This window comes from Salvelinus fontinalis, unplaced genomic scaffold (genome assembly GCF_029448725.1).
Source record: "Salvelinus fontinalis isolate EN_2023a unplaced genomic scaffold, ASM2944872v1 scaffold_1118, whole genome shotgun sequence".
NCBI lineage: Eukaryota > Metazoa > Chordata > Actinopteri > Salmoniformes > Salmonidae > Salvelinus > Salvelinus fontinalis.
The window spans coordinates 14482-33906 of NW_026601327.1; the positions used below are offsets into that span (position 1 = coordinate 14482).

The 19425-nt window shown below is 46.2% G+C and overlaps 1 protein-coding gene across 1 annotated transcript; it reads left to right on the forward strand.

Moving 5' to 3' along the window:
* The first annotated feature begins 1546 nt into the window (after window positions 1-1546).
* Window positions 1547-16450, forward strand: LOC129848703 (translation initiation factor IF-2-like). The gene is made up of 2 exons (XM_055915799.1): window positions 1547-1703; window positions 14814-16450. The coding sequence occupies exons 1-2, from the start codon at window positions 1570-1572 to the stop codon at window positions 15220-15222; spliced, it is 543 nt and encodes a 180-aa protein (XP_055771774.1). The 5' UTR covers window positions 1547-1569; the 3' UTR covers window positions 15223-16450.
* The last annotated feature ends 2975 nt before the right edge of the window (window positions 16451-19425 follow it).

The window sequence follows — 19425 nt, forward strand, 5'->3', positions numbered from 1 at the left end:
TTTTCTGTAACCGTAGCGATGCTGCTGAATGGTTGGTGTATTTGTCCACAGGCAGAGACCAGACAGTATATAGCTACCTCCTATGAGAGACACGAGGCTACTATTGACTTGTCATGTTGCTCTGTAATAGCACATCTTAAGGCCAAAGAGGGCATCATTTGGGACGTAAACAAGCAGCATCCCCAGTCCCCACACCAGCTGCCACGATAACACAGTGGTCATAAGCTGAGCTGGGTTCCAAGTGATACCCTTTACCCGTTATAGTGCACTGCTCTTGACCAGAGAGTATAGCTAGTGGTCATAAGCTGAGCTGGGTTCCAAGTGATACCCTTTGCCCTTTATAGTGCACTGCTCTTGACCAGAGAGTATAGCTCGTGGTGTCACGTTCCTGACCTGTTTTCTCTTGTTTTATATGTCTTTATTGGTCAGGGCGTGAGTGTTGGGTGGGCAGTCTATGTTTTCTATTTCTATGTGGGGTTTTGTGTTCGGCCTGGTATGATTCTCAATTAGAGACAGGTGTGTATCGTTTGTCTCTGATTGAGAGTCATACTAAGGCAGCCAGGGTTTCACTGGTGGTTTGTGGGTGTTTGTTTCCTGTGTTAGCGTTTGGGCCACACAGGACTGTTGCAGGTTAGTCACGTTTGTTGTTTTGGTAATTTGTAGTGTCTTGTTGATGTTTCATTAAAATATGAACTCTTACCAATCCGCATCTTGGTCCGATCCATGCTCCTCCTCGTCTGAGGAGGAGAACGACATTGACAGCCGTTACAAGTGGTCATAAGCTGAGCTGGGTTCCAAGTGATACCCTTTACCCGTTATAGTGCACTGCTCTTGACCAGAGAGTATAGCTCGTGGTCATCTAAGCTGAGCTGCAGAGACTAGAGACTAGAGACTGGTCTCTTTCCACTCTTCATTCGTCCACTATGGTTGGAGTGCCAGGTAACAGCAGTGTTACTTTCCCTGTGGTACATAACCCTTCACAGGCTCCCCAGTGAATCCTCTCCTCTCCTCCTTTCCCCCCGAAACTGACTCGACAACTGGCCCTAGCCTCATTCTTCTACCAGAGCTACCTGTCTGTCTGTTCTGTCTCTACCAGAGCTACCTGTCTGTCTGTTCTGTCTCTACCAGATCTACCTGTCTGTCTGTTCTGTCTCTACCAGATCTGCCTGTCTGTCTGTTCTGTCTCTACCAGATCTGCCTGTATGGTTCTCTTGTCTCTCCTCTCCTCTCCTCTCCTCTCCTCTCCTCTTCTCTTCCTCTTCTCTTCCTCTCCTCTTCCTCTCCTCTTCCTCTCCTCTTCCTCTCCTCTCCTGTGACCTGGATTCCTGATGTAATTGACCTTTAACACATCTGCACACCTGATCGACTTTGCTTCCTTTACCATGTTGTTGCTCTCTCTCTCTCTCTCTCTCTCTCTCACATTGTCCTCTTTCTATCCTCCTCTTCTTCTTGGTCCTGTCTCTCTGTCTCTGCCGTGTCGGCTCTTTTCCCCTCTCTCTCCTTCCTAGTGGGCTGGTGGGGGGGAGAGGGGGTGGTGGGGGTCCGGCAGGTCCCTGTCGCAGTGACAGTATGATGAGCACGATGTCTGGAGGTGGAAGTAGCTCCATGTCTGGGGGAACCAGCATGGTGATGTCGGGGGGCAAGCCCGAGAGGTGGCAGACGGTCCGGAGAAACATGCAGTCTGGAGGACTCAGACCCACAAGGTGAGTTACACCTCAAAACAGACACCAGGGAGATGGTACTGTAGAGATATAATGACTAGACACTAACAAACACCAGGGAGATGGTACTGTAGAGATATAATGACTAGACACTAACAGACACCAGGGAGATGGTACTGTAGAGATATAATGACTAGACACTAACAGACACCAGGGAGATGGTACTGTAGAGATATAATGACTAGACACTAACAGACACCAGAGAGATGGTACTGTAGAGATATAATGACTAGACACTAACAGACACCAGGGAAGTTGTACTGTAGAGATATAATGACTAGACACTACCAGACACCAGGGAGGCGGTACTGTAGAGATATAATGACTAGACACTAACAGACACCAGGGAAGTTGTACTGTAGATGTTACGGGTCAGGAACAAGGTTGGATGGTTTATACTGTTGACGGTACGGGTTACAAGGTTACTAGCGTTTCTCTCATCTCGAGTCAGTAGAGTTGGGGGGAGGAAGCAAACAGCAAGCAATGCAGGTGTAGAAGCACGGTGGCTAGGAAAAACTCCCTAGAAAGGCCAGGAACCTAGGAAGAAACCTAGAGAGGAACCAGGCTGTGAGGGGTGGCCAGTGGAGATTATAAGAGTACATGGCCATTAAGGACAGATTGTTCTTCAAGATGTTCATCGATGACCAGCAGGGTCATTCAGTGGTCGTTACAGCAGGTGCGGTAGAGAGAGAGAGAGAGTCGAAAACAGCAGGGTCCGGGACAAGGTAGCACATCCGGTGAACAGGAAACTGTAGCAGCATCACAACCAGGTGGACCGGGGACAGCCAGGAGTCATCAGGACAGGTAGTCCCTAAGGCATGATCCTAGGGCTCAGCTCCTCCGGGTTGGGAGTCAGAGAGGGAGACAGAGAATTAGAGGGAGCATACTTAAATTCACACAAGACACCAAACAAGACAGGAACATTTGACCAGATATACCAGACTGACCCTAGCCCACCGGCACATAGACTATCGCAGCATAGATACTGGAGGAGGGAGGTAGAGAGTAGGAGGAAGGACGGGCAAAATGAGCAGGTTCATTTAGCTTCTCTTCCCTCTTCCGTTTCGCACCTCCCTTCTTTCTCACACCTCCTGCCTTGTATAATTTCTCTCTCTCCTTCAATACCTCCTCCCCTCTTTCTCTCATCTTTCTCTCTTTGCCCTCTGTCTATGATTGGATTCTATTTCTAGGACGCTATAAGTGTCTGTGTTTCTTGTGTCGGTGTCTTGTGTGTCGGTGCCTTTTATGTCGCTTGTGTTGGTGTCTCTTCTGTTGGTGTCTCTTGTATAGTTGCCTCTTGTGTCTCTTGTGTCTCTTGTGTCTCTTGTGTCTCTTGTGTCTCTTGTGTCTCTTGTGTCTCTTGTGTCTCTTGTGTCTCTTGTGTCTCTTGTGTCTCTTGTGTCTCTTGTGTCTCTTGTGTCTCTTGTGTCTCTTGTGTCTCTTGTGTCTCTTGTGTCTCTTGTGTCTCTTGTGTCTTATGTGTCTTATGTGTCTTGTGTCTCTTGTGTCTCTTGTGTCTCTTGTGTCTCTTGTGTCTCTTGTGTCTCTTGTGTCTCTTGTGTCTCTTGTGTCTCTTGTGTCTCTTGTGTCTCTTGTGTCTCTTGTGTCTCTTGTGTCTCTTGTGTCTTATGTCTCTTGTGTGTCTTATGTCTCTTGTGTCTCTTGTGTCTCTTGTGTCTCTTGTGTCTCTTGTGTCTCTTGTGTCTCTTGTGTCTCTTGTGTCTCTTGTGTCTCTTGTGTCTCTTGTGTCTCTTGTGTCGCTTGTGTCGCTTGTGCCTCTTGTGTCGCTTGTGTCGCTTGTGTCGGTGTCTCTTGTGTCTCTTATGTCGGTGTCTCTTGTGTCTCTTATGTCGGTGTCTCTTGTGTCTCTTGTGTCTCTTGTGTCTCTTATGTCTCATGTGTCTTATGTCTCTTGTGTCTCTTATGTCTCTTGTGTCTCTTGTGTCTGTGTCTCTTGTGTCTCTTGTGTCTCTTGTGTCTCTTGTGTCTCTTGTGTCTCTTGTGTCTCTTGTGTCTCTTGTGTCTCTTGTGTCTCTTGTGTCTCTTGTGTCTCTTGTGTCTCTTGTGCCTCTTGTGCCTCTTGTGCCTCTTGTGCCTCTTGTGCCTCTTGTGTCTCTTGTGTCGGTGTCTCTTGTGTCTCTTATGTGTCTTGTGTCTCTTGTGTCTCTTGTGTCGGTGTCTCTTGTGTCTCTTGTGTCTCTTGTGTCTCTTATGTCTCTTGTGTCTCTTGTGTCTGTGTCTCTTGTGTCTCTTGTGTCTCTTGTGTCTCTTGTGTCTCTTGTGTCTCTTGTGTCTCTTGTGTCTCTTGTGTCTCTTGTGTCTCTTGTGTCTCTTGTGTCTCTTGTGCCTCTTGTGCCTCTTGTGCCTCTTGTGCCTCTTGTGCCTCTTGTGTCTCTTGTGTCGGTGTCTCTTGTGTCTCTTATGTGTCTTGTGTCTCTTGTGTCTCTTGTGTCGGTGTCTCTTGTGTCTCTTGTGTCTCTTGTGTCTCTTATGTCTCATGTGTCTTATGTCTCTTGTGTCTCTTATGTGTCTTGTGTCTCTTGTGTCTGTGTCTCTTGTGTCTCTTGTGTCTGTGTCTCTTGTGTCTCTTGTGTGTCTTATGTCTCTTGTGTCTCTTGTGTCTGTGTCTCTTGTGTCTCTTGTGTCGGTGTCTCCTATTTTCTCTCTCTCTGTCTTTCTTCCTCCGTCCTTCCTACCTCACTTTCTCTGTATTTTCTATATCTGTCCCATCTTTCTGCCTCCTATCTTTCTGTCTCTATATAAGAGTCCATCTTCCTCAAAGTAGCCTCTTCAATTACATGATTTAGTTGACCCTTTTCACCTTGCTTTTCCCTGTTCACAAGTTCGGTTCAACGCCAAGCGGTTGAAAGGATCAGTCATAGAAAGTGACTCAAGTAGAAGTGAACGTCACCCTGTAAAATACTACTTGAGTAAAAGTCTAAAAGTATTTGGTTTTAAATATATTTAATTAAGTATCAAAAGTTAATGTAAAGTGCTAAAATATACTTAAGTAATAAAAGTAAAAGTATAAATCATTTCAAATTCCCTAATTCATACAAAACAGACGGCTCCATTTCCTTGTTTTATTTATTTACTGATAGCCAGGGACACACTCCAACACTCAGACATCATTTACAAACAAAGCATTTCTGTTTAGTGAGTCCTCCAGATCAGAGGCAGTAGGGATGACCAGGGATGTTCTCTGTTTAGTGAGTCCTCCAGATCAGAGGCAGTCGGGATGACCAGGGATGTTCTCTGTTTAGTGAGTCCTCCAGATCAGAGGCAGTAGGGATGACCAGGGATGTTCTCTGTTTAGTGAGTCCTCCAGATCAGAGGCAGTAGGGATGACCAGGGATGTTCTCTGTTTAGTGAGTCCTCCAGATCAGAGGCAGAAGGGATGACCAGGGATGTTCTCTGTTTAGTGAGTCCTCCAGATCAGAGGCAGTAGGGATGACCAGGGATGTTCTCTGTTTAGTGAGTCCTCCAGATCAGAGGCAGTCGAGATGACCAGGGAGCTTCTCTGTTTAGTGAGTCCTCCAGATCAGAGGCAGTAGGGATGACCAGGGATGTTCTCTGTTTAGTGAGTCAGTCAGATCAGAGGCAGTCGGGATGACCAGGGACGTTCTCTGTTTAGTGAGTCCTCCAGATCAGAGGCAGTGGGGATGACCAGGGATGTTCTCTGTTTAGTGAGTCCTCCAGATCAGAGGCAGTAGGGATGACCAGGGATGTTCTCTGTTTAGTGAGTCCTCCAGATCAGAGACAGTAGAGATGACCAGGGATGTTCTCTGTTTAGTGAGTCCTCCAGATCAGATGCAGTAGGGATGACCAGGGATGTTCTCTGTTTAGTGAGTCCTCCAGATCAGAGGCAGTAGGGATGACCAGGGATGTTCTCTGTTTAGTGAGTCCTCCAGATCAGAGGCAGTAGAGATGACCAGGGATGTTCTCTGTTTAGTGAGTCCTCCAGATCAGAGACAGTAGATGACCAGGGATGTTCTCTGTTTAGTGAGTCCTCCAGATCAGAGGCAGTAGGGATGACCAGGGATGTTCTCTGTTTAGTGAGTCCTCCAGATCAGAGGCAATAGGGATGACCAGGGATGTTCTCTGTTTAGTGAGTCCTCCAGATCAGAGGCAGTAGAGATGATCAGGGATGTTCTCTGTTTAGTGAGTCCTCCAGATCAGAGGCAGTAGGGATGACCTGGGATGTTCTCTGTTTAGTGAGTCCTCCAGATCAGAGGCAGTAGGGATGACCAGGAATGTTCTCTGTTTAGTGAGTCCTCCAGATCAGAGGCAGTAGGGATGACCAGAGATGTTCTCTGTTTAGTGAGTCCACCAGATCAGAGGCAGTAGGGACGACCAGGGATGTTCTCTGTTTAGTGAGTCCTCCAGATCAGAGGCAGTAGGGACGACCAGGGATGTTCTCTGTTTAGTGAGTCCTCCAGATCAGAGGCAGTAGGGATGACCAGAGATGTTCTCTGTTTAGTGAGTCCACCAGATCAGATGCAGTAGAGATGATCAGGGATGTTCTCTGTTTAGTGAGTCCTCCAGATCAGAGGCAGTAGGGACGACCAGGGATGTTCTCTGTTTAGTGAGTCCTCCAGATCAGAGGCAGTAGGGATGACCAGAGATGTTCTCTGTTTAGTGAGTCCACCAGATCAGAGGCAGTCGGGATGAGCAGAGATGTTCTCTGTTTAGTGAGTCCTCCAGATCAGAGGCAGTAGGGAGGACCAGGGATGTTCTCTGTTTAGTGAGTCCTCCAGATCAGAGGCAGTAGGGATGACCAGGGATGTTCTCTGTTTAGTGAATCCGCCAGATCAGAGGCAGTAGGGATGACCAGGGATGTTCTCTGTTTAGTGAGTCCACCAGATCAGAGGCAGTAGGGATGACCAGGGATGTTCTCTGTTTAGTGAGTCCACCAGATCAGAGGCAGTAGGGATGACCAGGGATGTTCTCTTGATAAGGGAGTTATTGCACCATTTTCCTGTCCTGCTAAGCATTCAAAATGTAATGAGTACTTTTGGGTGTCAGGGAAAATGTATGGAGTAAGACTGGCATCATTTTCTTTATGAATGTAGTGAAGTAAAAGTTGTATATATATAATAAAGTAAAATATAAATAGCCAAGTACAGATAACCCCAAAAAAACGACTTAGTACTTTAACGTATTTTTACTTATGTACTTTGCACCACTGGTATAAAGTCATATATAAAGCAATCTGTAAAGTGCACAGTAATGGGACACAGTGTTGACCCAGTTCAGATAGCCTGGATTACACCAGGACTCTGTCAGGGAAGGGAGAGGGAAGATATATTTAGAGCGCTGGGAAATGCTTTAAAGGGGCATTTTGGGATACTTAGCTAGAGAAATACAGCCAACATCTCCTAGTATTACGCTGTTTCCTAAATTACTAGATATTGCAGGACCTAACAAATTCATATTTAAAATGACGGCCTACCAAAAGGCAAAAGGCCTCCTGCGGAGAAGGGGGCCTGGGATTAAAATAAATAATTACAATTTAAATATAGGATAAAACACACATCACAACAAGAGAGACAACACTACATGAAGAGAGACCTAAGACAACATAACAACATGGTAGCAACACAACATGACAACAACATGGTAGCAACACAACATGGCAACAACATGGTAGCAACACAACATGACAACAACATGGTAGCAACACAACATGACAACAACATGGTAGCAACACAACATGACAACAACATGGTAGCAACACAACATGACAACAACATGGTAGCAACACAACATGACAACAACATGGTAGCAACACAACATGACAACAGCATGGTAGCAACACAACATGACAACAGCATGGTAGCAACACAACATGACAACAACACAACATGACAACAACATGGTAGCAACACAACATGACAACAACATGGTAGCAACACAACATGACAACAACATGGTAGCAACATGACAACAACATGGTAGCAACACAACATGACAACAACATGGTAGCAACACAACATGACAACAACATGGTAGCAACACAACATGACAACAACATGGTAGCAACACAACATGGTAGCAACACAACATGACAACAACATGGTAGCAGCACAACATGGTAGCAACACAACATGACAACAACATGGTAGCAACATGACAACAACATGGTAGCAACACAACATGACAACAACATGGTAGCAACACAACATGACAACAACATGGTAGCAGCACAACATGACAACAACATGGTAGCAGCACAACATGACAACAACATGGCAGCAACACAACATGGTAGCAACACAATATAACAACAACATGGTAGCAACACAACATGACAACAACATGGTAGCAGCACAACATGGTAGCAGCACAACATGGTAGCAACACAACATGGTAGCAACACAACATGGTAGCAACACAACATGACAACAACATGGTAGCAACACAACATGACAACAACATGGCAGCAACACAACATGGTAGCAACACAATATAACAACAACATGGTAGCAACACAACATGACAACAACATGGTAGCAGCACAACATGGTAGCAACATGGTAGCAACAGAACATGACAACAACATGGTAGCAACACAACATGACAACACATCATGGTAGCAACACAACATGACAACACATCATGGTAGCAACATGGTAGCAACACAACATGACAACACAACATGGTAGCAACACAACATGACAACACATCATGGTAGCAACATGGTAGCAACACAACATGACAACACAACATGGTAGCAACATGGTAGCAACACAACATGACAACAACATGGTAGCAACACAACATGACAACAACATGGTAGCAACACAACATGGTAGCAACACAACAACAGCATGGTAGCAACACAACATGACAACAGCATGGTAGCAACACAACATGACAACACAACATGACAACAGCATGGTAGCAACACAACATGACAACAACATGGTAGCAACACAACAACAACATGGTAGCAACACAACATGACAACAACATGGTAGCAACACAACATGACAACAACATGGTAGCAACACAACATGGTAGCAACACAACAACAACATGGTAGCAACACAACATGACAACAACATGGTGGCAACACAACATGACAACAACATGGTAGCAACACAACATGACAACAACATGGTAGCAACACAACATGGTAGCAACACAACAACAGCATGGTAGCAACACAACATGACAACAGCATGGTAGCAACACAACATGACAACACAACATGACAACAGCATGGTAGCAACACAACATGACAACACAACATGACAACAGCATGGTAGCAACACAACATGACAACAACATGGTAGCAACACAACAAGACAACAACATGGTAGCAACACAACAAGACAACAACATGGTAGCAACACAACATGACAACAACATGGTAGCAACACAACATGACAACAACATGGTAGCAACACAACATAACAACAACATGGTAGCAACACAACATGACAACAACATGGTAGCAACACAACATGACAACAACATGGTAGCAACACAACATGACAACAGCATGGTAGCAACACAACATGACAACAGCATGGTAGCAACACAACATGACAACAACATGGTAGCAACACAACATGACAACAGCATGGTAGCAACACAACATGACAACAGCATGGTAGCAACACAACATGACAACAACATGGTAGCAACACAACATGACAACAGCATGGTAGCAACACAACATGACAACAACATGGTAGCAACACAACATGACAACAACATGGTAGCAACACAACATGACAACAACATGGTAGCAACACAACATGACAACAACATGGTAGCAACACAACATGACAACAACATGGTAGCAGCACAACATGACAACAACATGGTAGCAACACAACATGACAACAACATGGTAGCAACACAACATGACAACAACATGGTAGCAACACAACATGACAACAACATGGTAGCAACACAACATGGCAACACAACATGGTAGCAACACAACATGACAACACAACATGGTAGCAACACAACATGACAACAACATGGTAGAAACACAACATGACAACACAACATGGTAGCAACACAACAAGACAACAGCATGGTAGCAACACAACATGGCAACACATCATGGTAGCAACACAACATGACAACACAACATGACAACACAACATGACAACACATCATGGTAGCAACGTGGTAGCAACACAACATGACAACAACATGGTAGCAACATGGTAGCAACACAACATGACAACAACATGGTAGCAGCACAACATGGTAGCAACATGGTAGCAACACAACATGACAGCAACATGGTAGCAACACAACATGACAACAACATGGTAGCAACACAACATGACAACAACATGGTAGCAACACAACATGACAACAACATGGTAGCAACACAACATGACAACAACATGGTAGCAACACAACATGACAACAGCATGGTAGCAACACAACATGGTAGCAACACAACATGGTAGCAACACAACATGGTAGCAACACAACATGACAACAGCATGGTAGCAACACAACATGGTAGCAACACAACATGGTAGCAACACAACATGACAACAACATGGTAGCAGCACAACATGGTAGCAACACAACATGACAACAACATGGTAGCAGCACAACATGGTAGGAACACAACATGATAGCAACATGGTAGCAACACAACATGACAACAACATGGTAGCAACACAACATGGTAGCAATATAACATGGCAGCAACATGGTAGCAACACAACATGACAACAACATGGTAGCAACACAACATGACAACAACATGGTAGCAACACAACATGACAATACAACATGGTAGGAACACAACATGATAGCAACATGGTAGCAACACAACATGACAACAACATGGTAGCAACACTACATGGTAGGAACACAACATGATAGCAACATGGTAGCAACACAACATGGTACAAACATTATTGGGGACAGACAACAGCACAAAGGGCAAGAAGGTAGAGACAACAATACATCACACGAAGCAGCCACAACTGTCAGTAAGACTGTCCATGATTGAGTCTTTGAATGAAGAGATGGAGATAAAACGGTCCAGTTTGAGTGTTTGTTGCAGCTCGTTCCAGTCGCTGGCTGCAGCGAACTGAATAGAGGAGAGACCCAGGGATGTGTGTGGTTTGGGGATCTTTAACAGAATGTGACTGACAGGACAGGTGTTGTATGTGGAGGATGAGGGCTGCAGCAGATATCTCAGATAGGGGGGAGTGAGGCCTAAGAGGGTTTTATAAATAAACATCAACCAGTGGGTCTTGCGACGGGTATACAGAGATGACCAGTTTACAAAGAAGTATAGAGTGCAGTGATGTGTCATATAAGGGGCATTGGTGGCAAATCTGATGGCCAAATGGTAAAGAACATCTAGCCGCTCGAGAACACCCTTACCTGCCGATCTACTTAAACTAGCATGGGTAGGATGGTTATCTGAATCAGGGTTAGTTTGGCAGCTGGGGTGAAGGGGGAGTGATTACGATAGAGGAAACCAAGTCTAGATATAACTTTAGCCTGCAGATTTGATATGTGCTGAGAGAAGGACAGTGTACCATCTAGCCATATTCCCAAGTAATTGTATGAGGTGACTACCTCAAGCTCTAAATCCTAAGAGGTAGTAATCACACCTGTGGGGAGAGGGGCATTCTTCTTACCAAACCACATGACCTTTGTTTTGGAGGTGTTCAGAACAAGGTTAAGGGCAGAGAAAGCTTGTTGGACACTAAGAAAGCTTTGCTGTAGAGCATTTAACACAAAATCCGGGGAGGGGCCAGCTGAGTATAAGACTGTATCATCTACATATAAATGGATGAGAGAGCTTCCTACTGCCTGAGCTATGTTACTGATGTAAATTGAGAAGAGCGTGGGGCCTAGGATCGAGCCTTGGGGTACACCCTTGGTGACGGGCAGTGGCTGAGACAGCAGATGTTCTGACATTATACACTGCACTCTTTGAGAGAGGTAGTTAGCAAACCAGGCCAAAGACCCCTCAGAGACACCAATACTTCTTAGCTGGCCCACTAGATTGGAATGGTCTACCGTATCAAAAGCTTTGGCCAAGTCAATACAAATAGCAGCACAACATTGCTTAGAATCAAGGGCAATGGTGACATCATTGAGGACCTTTAAGGTTGCAGTGACACATCCATAACCTGAGCGGAAACCAGGTTGCATACCCGAGATGAATACTATATGTAACAGTATAACTTTAGACCGTTCCCTCGCCCCGACACGGGCGCGAACCAGGGACCCTCTGCACACATCAACAACGGTCGCCCACGAAGCATCGTTACCCATCGCTCCACAAAGGCCGCGGCCCTTGCAGAGCAAGGGGAAACCCTACATCTAGGTTTCACAGCAAGTGACGTAACTGATTGAAACGCTACTAGCGCGTACCCGCTAACTAGCTAGCTATTTCACATCCGTTACACTCACCCCCCTTTCAACCTCCTCCTTTTCCGCAGCAACCAGTGATCCGGGTCACGGCACCAATGTAACAGATGTATAATGTACTCTCCATGCGTTGTGTTTTCTCATAATAAATCACTTCGGCCAGTGGTCCCAGTTGAGCATCATTTATTTCTGTTGTTAAATGGGAAACAGCACGTTAGTTGTGCAGGGCTTAACAGTGTTGATGGCTGTCGATGGCAACATCTGTAGCATGAAGACAACTGTGTTAGCCGTGGCTTATGTGACCATGACATCGGTGTATGCTAGCTAACACACTTATTTACAGCAATCATATGCCAAAGCACATCCCAGAAAGCCCCTCAATCCCTAACAGGTACCATATACCCACACATGTATAAAATCAGTAACGTACAGCAAACTTGTACACATTGTAAAATAGAAAATAGAAAACAGTATTCAGAACGTGACCTACCCCTTGCATCACATTTTCATACTGGGAAGACCTGACGTTCGCGATCTCCCCCTATCTGCAAGCGGGGCCAATCACAACACCCCTTATTGTCATCAGAGTTGAACTAACCAATAAGAATGCTTGAACATCAAATACACATTTCTTTAGAGGCAAGTGGAAACTTAACCAACCCTGTTACATAAGGACATTTCTAAGTGACCACAAACTTTTGAACGGTAGTGAATCTAAGTTGTCACTTGACAGAATTTTTTTATTTTTTATTGTCATTTTCTTCCTGGATGTGTATATGAACAGACATATAGACATCAAGAAAGCCAGACAGTTGATAATTGACAAGTTTTTCCAACACTTTTGATAAACAGGACAAAATAGAAACAGTTAGGATCAGCTTGATCTCCCCCTTTAAATAAAGGATGAACTGTGGCTGCCTTCCAAGCAATGGGAACCTCCCCAGAGAGGAGAGACAGGTTAAAAAGGTCAGAGAAAGGCTTGGTGATGATCGAGGCAGCAACCTTAAAGAAGAAAGGGTCTAAACCATCTGACCCAGATGTTTTTTGGGGTCAAGTTTAAGGAGCTCCTTTAGCACCTCGGACTCAGTGACCGCCTGCAGGGAGAAACTTTGTAGCGGGGCAGGGGAAAAGAGGGAGGAGCATCGGGGATAGTCGCATTAGAAGGGGTGGGAGATGAGGAAATGTTGGACAAGCAAGGAGACATGGCTGAGTCAAATAGGAATCCTGACTTAATGAAGTGGTGATTAAAGAGCTCAGCCATGTGCTTCTAGTCAGTAACAACCACATCATCAACATTAAGGGACATGGGCAGCTGTGAGGAGGAGGGTTTATTCTCCAGGTCTTTAACCGTTTTCCAGAACTTCTTGGGGTTAGACCCACAGAGAGAGACCTGCTCCTTAAAGTAACTCACTTTGGCCTTCCGGATAGCCTGATGTCACTTATTTCTCGTTTGCCTGAACGAGAGCCAGTCAGCCTGTGTATACGTGTGCCGAGCCTTTCACCAAATGCAATTCTTGAGGTGGAGTAACTCTGCAAGATCACGGTCAACCCAGGGGCTGAACCTGTTTTTAATTCTCATTTTCTTTATGGGGGCATAGTAATAGATATTGTAGGACATAACTGTAACTTTGCGGTAGAGGATCTTGTTCTGATATAGAGGTACTGCGAAGGGAAAGACTTAAAGAAAGAGAAAAGAGATAAAGAGTATTAGTAGCGGGAGTGGAGGAGGGGAGGATTGGAGCGAAGAGAAGAGAGGGAGGGAGGGAAGCTGTAGACTTGGTTGGCTGTGAGGAAGTCTCTAGGGGCGGAGCACGTATTTAAACGAGGAAATAGATTTAGACAGAGAAAGGAAGAGGAAAAGAGTCTGTAAAAGTTGGGAGCAGAGAGGAGCATGGGTATCTCTCGTCAAACCATAAAGCCTTCGCCTCGAAGAGCCAATAGCGCCAGCCGCGCCGGGACGCCACAAACACCCCGACACACCCGCCTCAATGCCGGACAGACGCGCATCACCACGCCCATACGGACCGTTCAGATCCGACCAATGCCGACGCGGACCACGCCCACACTCACACGCAGGCCGCAAACCCACGGCGCCCAGACGTTCGCGGCACACGCGCACCTGATGCCGCCGCACCTCGCCGGGCGCAGGTTTTCACGGGAAGACAGGAGACCGAGTTTGCAGGCTCTCGCCACTGACCATCACACTGGCTGCTCCTTCTACTGCTATCTCTGCTACAGCTGTTACTGCTGCTGCCTCACCCTGCTCTCTTTCTCTCTCCTCCTCCTCCTCTCCCCTCCTCCCCGCACCATCACTCCCACTGCCTCTCACTCCTCTTCCTCTCTACCTGTTCCTCGAACTCCACCTCCCTCCCTCCCTTCCTCCCCATCCTACCCTCCTCCATCACCTCCTCCATCACCACCGGTTTCTCCCTTCTGTCCTGTACCTCCTTGTATCCTCCCCCCTCATGATTCCTTCACTATCCTCCGCTCTTGTCCATCTCCCTGTCCCCTCAACCTATCATGTCCTCTCTCTCCAAACTCTCCTGTATTCCCCTCCACCTCTTCCCACCGCTCCATTCCCCCCTCCTTTACTGCTACCCCTTCCACTCCTCCTTCTCCTCTCTCCTCCCCTCTCCTCCATCACCCTAACCTCTGCCAACCCCGGCCCTCGTCCTCCCATCGCTCCCTCCCCTCTCTGCTGCTCTGTCCTCCCAGCTTTGGCGATTCAGTAGGGGCTCTGTCTTCTGCTTCCACCCTGGATCCCGTCCCCTCTGCTGGGCCGCTGGCCCGGCCACGCACCCTGCTGCGCCAGCAGAGTCTCCAGCAGCCTCTCATCCACCCACCCGCCCCAAGCCTCCTCACCCACCTGCCACCCACCTCCTCCCAGAGCCTGGGTCAGATACACCAGGTTCCCCCACTGGGGCCCAGCCAGCCAGGGGGAGGCGTGGGCAGTGTTGGAGGATGTGGAGGAACGCAACGAGGCCCCAGGGGGGTGCGAGGGAGCCCGGCGGGGGCAGGTGCCTCACGGTACAGGGGAGGAGGAGGAAGAGGTAACCCTGGGTCCTGGGATCACATGATGGGCCAGTTGAAAAACAGAGGCCTGGATGCCAAGTCCTTCCTGTGAGTTTCTTATTTTCCTCCATCTGGGTTGGTAACTGTCTCTGTCTGGGTTGGTAACTGTCTCTGTCTGGGTTGGTAACTGTCTCCATCTGGGTTGGTAACTGTCTCTATCTGGGTTGGTAACTGTCTCTGTCTGGGTTGGTAACTGTCTCTGTCTGGGTTGGTAACTGTCTCTGTCTGGGTTGGTAACTGTCTCTGTCTGGGTTGGTAACTGTCTCTGTCTGGGTTGGTAACTGTCTCTGTCTGGGTTGGTAACTGTCTCTGTCTGGGTTGGTAACTGTCTGTCTGGGTTGGTAACTGTCTGTCTGGGTTGGTAACTGTCTGTCTGGGTTGGTAACTGTCTCTGTCTGGGTTGGTAACTGTCTCTGTCTGGGTTGGTAACTCTCTGTCTGGGTTGGTAACTGTCTCTGTCTGGGTTGGTAACTGTCTCTGTCTGGGTTGGTAACTGTCTCTGTCTGGGTTGGTAACTGTCTCTGTCTGGGTTGGTAACTGTCTCTGTCTGGGTTGGTAACTGTCTGTCTGGGTTGGTAACTGTCTGTCTGGGTTGGTAACTGTATCCGTCTGGGTCGGTTGGTAACTGGTAGCCCTGATTTTGTGTCCCAAATGGAACCCTATTCCCTATGTAGTGCACTACTTTAGACCAGGGCCCTATAGAACCCTATTCCCTATATAGTGCACTACTTTAGACCAGGGCCCTATAGAACCCTATTCCCTATATAGTGCACTACTTTAGACCAGAGCCCTATTCCCTATATAGTGCACTACTATAGACCAGAACCCTATTCCCTATATAGTGCACTACTTTAGACCAGAGCCCTATGGCCCTAAATAAGGAATAGGGTTAGGATGCAGATACTGTGTCTGCTGTTGTCACTTCCCTTCTCGGCCCCTGCTTCCTCCACTGTCTGAGTTGCTCTGCCCTCTATGGGATGTGATCCTCCTCTATCCTGCTTCCTCCACTGTCTGAGTTGCTCTGCCCTCTATGGGATGTGATCCTCCTCTATCCTGCTTCTTCCACTGTCTGAGTTGCTCTGCTCTCTATGGGATGTGATCCTCCTCTATGGGATGTGATCCTCCTCTATCCTGCTTCCTCCACTGTCTGAGTTGCTCTGCTCTCTATGGGATGTGATCCTCCTCTATCCTGCTTCTTCCACTGTCTGAGTTGCTCTGCTCTCTATGGGATGTGATCCTCCTCTATGGGATGTGATCCTCCTCTATGGGATGTGATCCTCCTCTATGGGATGTGATCCTCCTCTATGGGATGTGATCCTCCTCTATGGGATGTGATCCTCCTCTATGGGATGTGATCCTCCTCTATGGGATGTGATCCTCCTCTATGGGATGTGATCCTCCTCTATCCTGCTTCCTCCACTGTCTGAGTTGCTCTGCTCTCTATGGGATGTGATCCTCCTCTATGGGATGTGATCCTCCTCTATGGGATGTGATCCTCCTCTATGGGATGTGATCCTCCTCTATGGGATGTGATCCTCCTCTATGGGATGTGATCCTCCTCTATGGGATGTGATCCTCCTCTATCCTGCTTCCTCCACTGTCTGAGTTGCTCTGCCCTCTATGGGATGTGATCCTCCTCTATCCTGCTCCCTTCTTAAACACAACTCTCTGACACAAACCATTTAGTCTTTGTCTGGGGTTGTCTTGTCACATTTCTCAGTGTGTAGCTGTCTCTTGCCTCTCTGGATATGGTACTGCTGTTCTCATCCCTTTCCCGTGGTTGTAGTGATCTTCGGACTGGCATCTTGTCATTTCCTCCTATTAAATACACTGACAGTGTTGTAGATGCTTACATAGTCTTGCTTCCTCTACGTGGTGTCGGATTTGAGCTGTTGACACCCAGGGAAGGATGTCACTCGACATTGCGTATCATGACAGGAGAGGAGACCGTGTGTGTGTGTGTGTGTGTGTGTGTGTGTGTGTGTGTGTGTGTGTGTGTGTGTGTGTGTGTGTGTGTGTGTGTGTGTGTGTGTGTGTGTGTGTGTGTGTGTGTGTGTGTGTGTGTGTGTGTGTGTGTGTGTGTGTCCTACCCTGTCTACTTGCTTGTCTGTGTGTATATATAACTTGGTAGCTGTGTGTCAGGATGTAGCTTACAGGAACAAGAATTAAGCAACACTGTGTAGATTCATGTTTACCTCCAAACATTGATCGGCTGTCTCCAGCACTGTTACTCCAACAACAGATTGATCCTAATAGCCAACGAGGAGAGAAGGGGTAGAGAGGGAGGGATGGAGCCTTGCTTTTGAGAAAGGCCGCCGTAGGCAGACCTGGCTCTCAAGAGAAGACAGGCTATGTGCACACTGCCCACACAATGAGGTGGAAACTGAGCTGCACTTCCTAACCTCCTGCCCAATGTATGACCATATTAGAGAGACATTTTTCCCTCAGATTACACAGACTCACAAGGAATTAGAAAACAAACCCAATTCTGATAAACTCCCATATCTACTGGGTGAAATACCACAGTGTTCCATCACAGCAGCAAGATTTGTGACCTGTTGCCACAAGAAAAGGGCAACCAGTGAAGAACAAACACCATTGTAAATACAACCCATATTTATGTTTTTTTTCTCTCCCTTTTCTACTTTAATTTGCACATAATTACAGCACCTGTATATAGATATAGCATTTGAAATGTCTTTATTCTTTAGGAACTTTTGTGAGTGTAATGTCCACTGAAAGTTGCAAGTAACCGGAAAAATAGATCCTACAAACAATCACCATAAACGCCAACACGCAAACAACTAAATACGCCAAAGAAAAGACAAAAGGCAAAAGGCAAAAGGAAACAAAAACCCATACCACTCTATAATATGGAGTAAACGACCCATAACACTCTAATATGGAGTATGACGACCCATACCACCCTATAATATGGAGTATAACGACCCACACCACTCTATAATATGGAGTATAACGACCCATACCACTCTATAATATGGAGTATAACGACCCATACCACTCTATAATATGAGTATAATGACCCACACCTCTCTAATATGGAGTATAACGACCCATACCACTCTATAATATGGAGTATAACGACCCATACCACTCTAATATGGAGTTTAACGACCCATACCACTCTAATATGGAGTATAACGACCCATACCACTCTAATATGGAGTTTAACGACCCATACCACTCTAATATGGAGTTTAACGACCCATACCACTCTAATATGGAGTATAACGACCCATACCACTCTCTAATATGGAGTATAACGACCCACACCACTCTAATATGGAGTATAACGACCCACACCACTCTATAATATGGAGTATAACGACCCATACCACTCTAATATGGAGTATAACGACCCACACCACTCTATAATATGGAGTATAACGACCCATACCACTCTAATATGGAGTTTAACGACCCATACCACTCTAATATGGAGTATAACGACCCATACCACTCTCTAATATGGAGTATAACGACCCACACCACTCTAATATGGAGTATAACGACCCACACCACTCTATAATATGGAGTATAACGACCCATACCACTCTAATATGGAGTATAACGACCCACACCACCCTATAATATGGAGTATAACGACCCATACCACTCTAATATGGAGTATGACGACCCACACCAATCTATAATATGGAGTAAAACGACCCATACCACCCTATAATATGGAGTATAACGACCCACACCACCCTATAATATGGAGTATAACGACCCATACCACCCTATAATATGGAGTATTACGACCCACACCACCCTATAATATGGAGTATTACGACCCACACCACCCTATAATATGGAGTATTACGACCCATACCACTCTATAATATGGAGTATAACGACCCATACCACTCTAATATGGAGTTTAACGACCCACACCACTCTATAATATGGAGTAAAACGACCCATACCACCCTATAATATGGAGTATAACGACCCACACCACCCTATAATATGGAGTATAACGACCCATACCACTCTAATATGGAGTATAACGACCCATATCACTCTATAATATGGAGTATAACGACCCATACCACTCTATAATATGGAGTATAACGACCCATACCACTCTAATATGGAGTATAACGACCCATACCACTCTATAATATGGAGTATAACGACCCATACCACTCTATAATATGGAGTATAACGACCCACACCACTCTATAATATGGAGTATAATGACCCATACCACTCTCTAATATGGAGTATA